Consider the following 10,407-nt stretch of genomic DNA (forward strand, 5'->3'; position numbering starts at 1 on the left):
GTACATTGAATCATTTTGATGCAATGTGTTGTGTATGACTAAAGATCACAATCCGAACACTTTTCCAGTGCAGTACTTCCCAGCAAAGAATCCTTTTTTAGAAACTGTTCACTTTTTTCTAAATTATTTTCAATGAGGTATGAATACTATGTTTAGTAATTACTAGCACAAACAGCCGCCTGTAGGGTGGCGTTTCTGCTGGTATTAATAATTCTCACGTTAAATTCCACAATACTGATTACAAATTGAACTGTTAATAATAGTCATGTTATTGTATTATTTATAATAACGATAGCATGAAAAAGCTGTGCCAGCTTTTGGTGCTAAAACCATAAATTTATGTATAACAAGCCTAAACGTTATATACATATACATATATATATATATATATATATATATATATATACTATGCATCCACACTGGTCTACATACTACGTCCACCTTGTAGTCTACATATTGTGTACATATTATTGCTTATAAGCAGTGTGTATACTGTTTACATTTCGTATGCTTCGTACTGTTTACGTTGCATAGCCTTCATATTTAACATTTCGTAGTCTTTATAAAGTTATTATTTCATATTATACATGTTGCAGGTATGTAGACAGAAAAGGAAGTTAGTGGGGAAGCCATATTGTAGGGGGGGGAGGTTGGAGTGACATGCCCCTTTGGAAAAGTAATATAATTTTCACTGAAAATGGTGCGTTTTGAGGCTGTCTACACACCTTTAAAACAATTTTATTCAAATATGAGTGCACTTTAGGGTGTGCGATCACACCCACTGCCTACACACATGTATTGTATATATTTTACAGTCTATATCCAGTGTACATTGCATGACCTACGTACTTTGTACATTACATAGTCTACTACACACTGTTTTCATTTTTGAGGATTCATACCTGTACTGTGATCATGCTGATTTTTTTCTAGGTTGTGTTTTGTGACTTTAAAACTTCTGCTTCTGGCTATCGAATTACCCACCGAAGATGGATCATGTTACAAGATTAGAATTAATCCAAAGAAGAAGGTCAAGATTAAACCCAACACCCAGGGATTCTTTATAGCACAGTCAGCTGATGAAGTTAAAAGGTATGACTGGTGTAATATGCAAGCATAGTACATGTTTTCTACCCCCTTATTTAACAAAAATGTTTTCAAACTTCTTCATGCATATTAATGTGTAAATTTGTAATGCAGAACGTTGGTCTAGGAAGTAGCTATGTTCTTTTCACCCATGTTACCTGCTGCATTGGGTTATTTACCTATGTTATTACGTGTGCCTTCTCGTGGGAAATATTTCTGTAAAGTGGAATGTAGTATGTGAAAGCAGATAGCGATCTTTTTCACTGGCGGGTCAGGTAATATCTTGAGGATACAACTTTTGTTATTTTTCGATGGGAATTCCAACAGTGACGTGGGCAGCTTACGCGCCCTGAAAAAGAAAGGCTTTATTATATCGGATATATAATGCTTTGTTTTCTCAGTTTGCAACGTGTTTTTCTCTCTCTCTCGTCATCACAATGATCACTGAAAGTTCCAATAAAGGCACCGTCCCCCGTCAATATACTTACTTTGGGTTTTTATGAAATCAACTGTGTTTTACCCTGTGTTCAGTCTCTCTCGTTTTCCACAACTTGGTTAAAATTGGAAAACATAGTTTAACTCTGTATAACATTTTCTGACAAACCTTCTATTATTCTGCGCATCCTATTCGATTACTCTAAGGGAAATCATTGCAGATGAGAATACCACACAAGCAATTCTAGCTCTAATTATCTGGTTTTCAGTGGTAAATGTATTGTTTATGCATTGTGTCACCAATTGGTTATTGGAACAGATAGTGTTTGAGTGAATTGCTTAAACATAGCTAACTAATATTGCAGTCATAGTTTAAGAAACTAACTAACAGTTTGAGTTGTTTTGCGTCGAAGGTGTTTGAATTATTTTTAATTTTTAGCAAACCTTAATCGTTCCGAGCACCCCAGCGGGATAACAATTTTGATTACGCGTATTAACTAAAAGTCAATTTGCAGGGCATGGTACTACTGTAAAAACTGCCACGAAGACATTAAGGATGAAAAGCTGATCAAGAAATGCAAATGTAAAAATTGTAAGTGTTTTGGATGGTCACCGTGTTTGTGAATTGTTGTGCTTTTCTCAAACCTCACACTGGATGAATCTTCTCCTTGCGTAAACTGTCTGAAATAAACTCTTTCTCTTTCACACATAGCATCTCCACGTTTTCCCACACTTCTGTCTTTTTTCTCCTCTTCCAAGCTTAACCCTAATTAACAGAATGAATATACGTAACCATTTGTTGTGTGTTTTAAAATGTCGTAACTGTTACCATTACCTGCATTGTTTCGTTGCCTTGTGGAACATGTTCTATTGTAAACTTTGTAGGCTTGATAATTCAGTATATCAACGGTGAAGCTTGGTTTAGAGCAGTGACAAAAAAGCAACGTTATGGCATGGTATATAAAGAAACGCAGAAATGTATTAGTTATGCATTTTTCGTATCCTAACTGTAATGTGTTTTCTCACAGTAGAAATATAACTAATTGTGCGTAATGCTTGCACGACAAATTGCACCAGTTGAGCGTTAAATTGATTAATTGAATAACTAATCAAACTGATTTGGTGTATAATCACGTAATTAGTACTCAATCACTTGCATAGATAATTGCACTAGTGATTCCATCTTTCCATAGAATTTTAATGCAAATACGACTTCAACATCTTTTAAAGGTATGAGCTCGTCACAAGTAACCTAGTAACACTGTTTCATATAGAACAGCAAAATTACAATTTTAATTTTTTTTAACGAAAATCTTTGCCATTAAACCATGAAACGTTTTCGGCGTGATGGAATGTTTTTTTTTATTATAATTTAATGTAAACTGGTAACAGTGAAGCTTCACGCGACTGGGACAATATGAAATCATCGTAGTATAAAAACATCGCAGGGTGTCATTCCTGTGTCGAGTTGCCACTGACAAATCAAATAAAAGCTGCTGTGTTTCTAATAATCATCAGGTCTTTAGTTTTTTTATATAGTTTTTATAATTGTATGTACAATAAAAGAATACAAGTCACGTCAATTGTTTCAAAAGGACTTCACCATTTGACTTACTGCAATTAAATATTGTGGCTTCAAGTGATTTAATGCTTTTGATTATATTATGAGTGTTAAGCTTTCTTTATTTTTTCTAAAACAGAAAGAAAAAGCACTTAATGACCACTTTTACAAATACGGAAGCAACTATTAAAAAACGCTAATTTATTGGGGCTGTGTTTCGCCGTGAAATAATTGGAATAATTTAAATATATATATATTTCCGTTTCGTCCCGTACATTATTACGTGATAACAAGAAACATATATTGTTTATACGTAGGTAATTATTGCCTGCCAGAATGTGTAAATACATTACGTAAAGCTAAAACGCATTATTCTAAAAGAAATACAATATAAGATAATGATAAAAACCCTTTTTAATCCACCTAAAGTATTTTTTGGTGAGGAATTTATTAAATGAAAGAAAACTAAAGCGCTTAATTCCTGCTGCTATTTGTTTAAGAACATGGAGAGCACAGCTCATAGCGAGTGTTTAGTTTTGTGAATAAATTTCGTTTTGAGGTATGCCTTATTCCCTACTAACTATTTTATCTACTTTTTATCACTACAGTGGCTCTATTTCGAAAAGGAGTACGGGCCGTCCAGGTCGTTGGTAGAGCAAGTATGTATAGACATTTTCTTCTTTCCTTGATATCATGCGCTGGTTTCCAAAAGGAACGAACTGTATGAATTGTCGATAAATACACAATACCATATAAAGTAATCTAAAGTTTAGATCCACAATGACTGAACATCACCAAATATTTTAAATAGATACAAGGTTCGACACTTTAATTTGTCCTCTTCAGCCCAACGTCACTGTGGATCCAAACTTTATTCTAAACAAGTTATTTAGGATCATCATATAAAATTTGCTGTTTGGCTTTGATTAATACTTTTCGATCAGTTTTATTTTAAGTTTTGCAAAAGTATATAGCGCTACATCTAAAAAAGACCGATAAAGAGAAATGTATTACTTCTTGTTAATAATATTTTAGATAAAGTAACAAATAGTAAAATAGTAGAGAAATAAGTAATAAAAATTAATATCATTTTAGAAGTAACAGTTATCAGTAAATAAAAGGTAATGCTTATTTCATTAATTATATGTGTTTTTTCTTCGTTTTCTTACCAGGAATGCCTTTGAACATTAAATCATCAGGTAAGTAATTCACCCAGTCTTCCTAAGGTCTACCTCATGTAAGGAATGATTTAAATATTTTTTTACTTTGATATCTGTATTCTGTATACTTCATCCGTTAATGGTGCCCCCCAGTGGCACAGCGGTATGTCTGCGGACTTACAACGCTAGAATCCGGGTTTCGATACCCGTGGTGGGCAGAGCACAGCTAGCCCTTGTGTAGCTTTGTGCATAATAAAAAAACAAACAAACCGTTAATGGATTAAGTATTTACAATAAAGACTCGCCTAGTGTCATGAAAAATGTATAGTTTACATATATATAGTGACAGACGAACAGGAGTTCTGGAAATTTATGTTAAAAAGAAGTAATCCTTCTAAACTTCTAAAGCAACACAACAGAAATACTGGAGCATGTGTATACTTGTATTATGAACGTGCCACGACCATAGAACCTAAAGATTATAAACTTTTTCAGGTTCTTAATTTAATTTTTTTTAAGTAAGATAAACTTTGAAAATAAAAACAAAACAGTCTGTAGGCGGTTGTATTTTACGCTTTAAATATATGATTGTAAACTGCTTAAAACTTCTTTGATTGTAACAACTCAAATTATCAAGTGAATTTTACTATCTTTTAATAATTTATGTCTTATTTTTGTAAAAGCTCAAAGAAAGATCTCGAGTAGAATTGCGGGAAATTCAACAAACAAACGAAAATATACAGTTGTTGCTATGCATCGTGTCACGTGTTATTCGTTATGGGACTTAATAGTTGTATTATTACTTAAAAATATGTTCAGTACGTTTTATTTAAATTATCTGAATACTCGCTTTTGCTTATCAGTTCTTATTTTCAGTAGCAAGTGTGGAGTGAGGCGCAATGACACAGTGGGTTATCTTTGCTCTGCCCACCATATATGTCGAAACCCAATTTTTAGTGTTATAGAAGGAAGGTCAACATCAATAAACTTACAACTTCACAATATTTTATATGCTTTGCTTGCAGTATATCCAGTTCAGATTTCGTTCGCACAGATATCTACCATTTTTGTAAGGCCATGTGTCTTGGCAACTTGTTATTTAAAAGCTTAATATTAAGCATTCGCGATCCATGTATTAAACTGTTAAGTCTTGTTTCTTTGTTTCAAAATTTTGCACAAAGCTACACAGAGGCTATCTTCACACAGCCGTTCCTAATTTTGAACTTGTCAAAAGCACTCATCACCAACTCTTCAGCTACGCTTGTCTAGCCGAATAGCGGGTTAACAGCATCGATCACCAACTCTCGAGCTACGCTTGTCTAACCGAATAGCGGGTTAACAGCATCCATCAGTAACTCTCGGGCTACGCTTGTCTAGCCGAATAGCTGGTTAACAGCATCCATCACCAACTCTCGAGCTACGCTTGTCTAACCGAATAGCGGGTTAACAGCACCCATCGTCAACTCTCGGGCTACGCTTGTCTAGCCGAATAGCTGGTTAACAGCACCCATCACCAACTCTCGAGCTACACTTGTCTAGCCGAATAGCGGGTTAACAGTACCCATCGCCAACTCTCGGGCTACACTTGTCTAACCGAATAGCTGGTTAGTAGCACCCATCACCAACTCTCGAGCTACGCTTGTCTAACCGAATAGCGGGTTAACAGCATCCATCACCAACTCTCGGGCTACGCTTGTCTAGCCGAATAGCTGGTTAACAGCATCCATCACCAACTCTCGGGCTACGCTTGTCTAGCCGAATAGCTGGTTAACAGCACCCATCACCAACTCTCGAGCTACACTTGTCTAACCGAATAGCGGGTTAACAGCATCGATCACCAACTCTCGAGCTACGCTTTTCTAACCGAATAGCGGGTTAACAGCATCCATCACCAACTCTCGAGCTACACTTGTCTAACCGAATAGCGGGTTAACAGCATCCATCACCAACTCTCGAGCTACGCTTGTCTAACCGAATAGCGGGTTAACAGCACCCATCGTCAACTCTCGGGCTACGCTTGTCTAGCCGAATAGCTGGTTAACAGCACCCATCACTAACTCTCGAGCTTCACTTGTCTAGCCGAATAACGGGTTAACAGTACCCATCGCCAACTCTCGGGCTACACTTGTCTAGCCGAATAGCGGGTTAACAGTACCTATCGTCAACTCTCGGGCTACGCTTGTCTAACCGAATAGCTGGTTAGTAGCACCCATCACCAACTCTCGAGCTACGCTTGTCTAACCCAATAGCTGGTTAACAGCATCCATCACCAACTCTCGGGCTACGCTTGTCTAGCCGAATAGCTGGTTAACAGCACCCATCATCAACTCTCCAGCTACACTTGTCTAACGGAATAGCAGGTTTGATCGTCGCTCTTATAGCGCATCCACGGCCCCAAAGTGCGGAATGCGTTTTTGCGGCAACATTACGTGAAAGCATGGATTCTCTTGGTTTTTTTTTGTATTCTGTTGTGTATGATTAAATCTATAACTCCACCTGTTCAATCAGGTACACACGATACACTCAAATTACATCTTTACTCTATCAGGTACACACAAGACACTCAAATTAAATCTTTACTCTATCAGGTACACACAAGACACTCAAATTAAATCTTTGCTCTATCAGGTACACACAAGATACTCAAATTAAATCTTTGCTCTATCATGTACACACAAGACACTCAAATTAAATCTTTACTCTATCGGTTACACACAAGACACTCAAATTAAATCTTTACTCTATCGGTTACACACAAGACACTCAAATTAAATCTTTACTCTATCAGGTACACACAAGACACTCAAATTAAATCTTTACTCTATCAGGTACACATAAGACACTCAAATTACGAGGAGGCAATATATATATATTGGTTAAAATACTCAATGTAGATAATTGCAAGCGCACAATAAATACGGCAGGAAATACGTATTCTTGATATACCGGAATGCTAACTGGACTATTTTGTGGAACATATTTCTTTGATTACTTTACGACGACAATTCCAGTAAAAGAAAAACCTCTTTTTTTTAATTGTTCGATAGTTCTGCTTACAGCTTCATCAAGAAGGTATCATTACACATAACGAGGCATAAGAAAGGTTTAGCAAAAAGCGTGTTAATACCAGCACGGAATTACATTCATAACGTACTATCCTATAGTAATTAATGTTGTATTGTTATATGACTATGATAAAACGTTGAGCTGAAAAGACAATATTATTAATATATATATATATATAATTGGGATATTTAAGGTATGAATATATAAAAAAATATGTTTAAATTTCCATTTTAATATTTTTAATAATGTCTAACCTTTGCTTTCATTTTTATTTGTAATCGTAGCGAGTCTTTATTTTGCCTCAGCGTGTATTGTGATAAAATCCTGACGAAGTCGTAAGGAGAACTATCAAGAAACTGTTTTCTTTTTTCTAGAGTTATTGTCGTGGAATAATCAAAGAAATATCAGGAAATAGTTCACGACGTATGAACACGAATCTTGTTTTCTATCGCTTTTTTCGTGAGATTTCTGCTAGAATCTCTCGAACACTGTCATATTTTTAACACTAAATTCTTTATTCAGCCTCTTAGAGTTTGTTTATTGTTTTTGTTTTATATAAGAAGAGCGTGTATTAGTATTTCCCCCATATTGTGTCCGTCATATTCATTATCGATGACACATTTCGCTCAATACAGAGCTCTTTAAGTTGGCTGGGACACAACAAACACGAGTTTGTTTGTTTGTTTGTTTTGGAATTTCGCGCAAAGCTACACGAGGGCTATCTGCGCTAGCCGTCCCTAATTTAGCAGTGTAAGACTAGAGGGCTTACTAAGACTAGAGCGCCAACTCTTGGGCTACTCTTTTACCAACGAATAGTGGGATTGACCGTCACATTATAACGCCCCCACGGCTGAAAGGGCGAGCATGTTTGGTGGGATGCGGATTCGAACCCGCGACCCTCAGATTGTGAGTCGAGCGCCTTATCCACCTGGCCATGCCGGGCACAAACACGAGAGTGGTTTAAACAATATTTATACAAGTTATTTGTTGTTTTAATTTCACGCAAAGCTACACGACGGCTATCTGCGCTAGTCGTCCTTAAGTTACCAGTGTAAGACTAGAGAGAAGGCAACTAGTCATCACCACCCACCGTCAACTCTTGGGCTACTCTTTTACCAAAATAGTGGGTTTGACCGTCACATTGTAACGCTCCACGGCTGAAAGGGCGAGCATGTTTGGTGGGACGGGGATTCGAGCGCCCCAATCACCTGGCCATGCCGGGCCAAGTTATTTGTTACAGCAACAATTGTTATGATGCGAACGCTTTTTTTCAAGTTTATGAAGCACGATTAATAGGCCACGCCTAGCCCATCAGGCTTTCCGAAGGCGCTTGAAAAATAAAGTTGAAAACTCCTTCAAAAGTTTTCCTTTGTAACTTAAACTATAGAACACTTTAATTCTTTTGTTTTTTTCTCTCTCTGGAATTCGATATTGAAATGTTAAAATAATTTAAAAATATATCAGTAATAAAAGATAAACTTTGATGAACAAAAATTGTACTTTTAATTAACTAGTGATCTAATGTTTATTACTGGTTAAAACATTTCATTTCATAAAAAATATTTAAAAAACGTTTGCAAGGTTCTTAATGTTCTTTTTTTTATTTTGAAAGAAAACCCGCCTTTTGAGCCTTGTTAATATAACTTTTTCGTCGTATAATTTCTTTGTTTATATAAATAATATTCAGTTGTTCAAATTCTCTATGCTAATTTACTTAACTTCAAAATTAAAACTAAATAAAACTTTTAAGTATCTTTAGTAGTGGTGAATTGTTTTATATTCCTCTTTGATGGAACTCGGTGAAGCGAACACAAGTTAAAACAACATCCATTCTTTTGTACATCAGCAGAGTACGTGAATAGTTGTGTTCTAAGTAGTTCTGTTTTACAAAAAAAAAGAAACAGAATTCGTAGCACTGCTAAACCAAGTAGTTCGTGTTTACATAGCTAATATTTGCTGGTCTATTGTCAGTAATATTGATTGCGACGAAGGGAATTTTTCAACGTATACATAATTCTGAAAATAAAGAGTAATTATTCCATTGGGATAGGGATAACGCTAGGTTTATCCCAAAGACTGCTTGTTCCTAATTATAAGCTTTCACAAACATAAGTTTTAGAGGTTAATTCAATCATATAGAAAATATATAGAACGCAGAAATAGACGATTTGTTTTAATATAGTAAATATGAATATATAAACGTATTTTTTTTTTTACATTACTGAACAACGACTACACGTGAATCTTTAAAGAACTAAAGTCACTTTAGAAAATCAAGAACCTCGTATAGTTCATATAGCTTCTACACTATATTTTAGCGGTTAACGCGCCCGAATTGCGAATCTGAATATTCGTAATCAACGTCCCTTTGCCACAAAAACGCGTTCCACACTTTGGGACTTTTGGATGTGCTAAAAGATTGACGGTCAAATATCACTATTTGATCAAGTAAAAGTAGCCCAATAATTCATGATGGATTCTGTTTAGAGCTACATTTTCTTTGATCTATCAAGTTGAAACTGGGCGCTATGAGCACATAGTTTACTGTAGCTTTGCGCACAAAGTCTGGAGCAAAAAGACGAAAACAAAAACAATTTTCCACTCTCTTTTTTTAATGAATTCGGTAAAGTTTAGCCCCCATCCCACCGGTGCTTCAGCGATAAGTCTGAGGGCTTAGTTATGTCGTCAACTTCAGTAAAAACATGTAATCACAACAGAAACAATGCAAACTCACTACATGGTTCGTACGACTTATAAAATAGCATTCATGATTGTAAATAGACGTTTGTCTGAAGTCCATCTCAACTAGCTTGTCCTAGTACTGAACCAAAGATCTTCTAAACAGATCTTCTACGCGTGGTAGATAGACTTAAAATGTATTTTTACACACCTCTGATTTAAAATAAACAATGAACTAAATGAATGGAATATAGAAGGAAAAAAAACACTTTTGCAGTCTACTGTGATTTATGTCAAGAACATTAAGTTAAAACAGTTTTCAATTTTCAAGATAAAATGAATTATTTATATAGGGCCACCTATTAGCACAACGGTATGTCTGCAGACTTACAACGAAACCGATTTTCGATACCCGTGGTG

General features: G+C 35.7%; 1 protein-coding gene across 2 annotated transcripts in view; it reads left to right on the top strand.

Annotated features, from left to right (window-relative positions):
• LOC106478146 (calcium-activated potassium channel slowpoke-like) overlaps positions 1 to 10,407 on the top strand; it is a 96,160-nt gene that overhangs the window by 49,529 nt on the left and 36,224 nt on the right. For both annotated transcript variants that reach the window (XM_022381680.1, XM_022381681.1), the window contains exons 14-17: positions 934 to 1,092; positions 2,037 to 2,113; positions 3,691 to 3,741; positions 4,255 to 4,281. In XM_022381680.1, the coding sequence (XP_022237388.1) occupies positions 934 to 1,092; positions 2,037 to 2,113; positions 3,691 to 3,741; positions 4,255 to 4,281 (314 nt within the window). The remainder of the gene's footprint in view (positions 1 to 933; positions 1,093 to 2,036; positions 2,114 to 3,690; positions 3,742 to 4,254; positions 4,282 to 10,407) is intronic.

This window comes from Limulus polyphemus, unplaced genomic scaffold (genome assembly GCF_000517525.1).
Source record: "Limulus polyphemus unplaced genomic scaffold, Limulus_polyphemus-2.1.2 Scaffold185, whole genome shotgun sequence".
Classification (NCBI taxonomy): domain Eukaryota; kingdom Metazoa; phylum Arthropoda; class Merostomata; order Xiphosura; family Limulidae; genus Limulus; species Limulus polyphemus.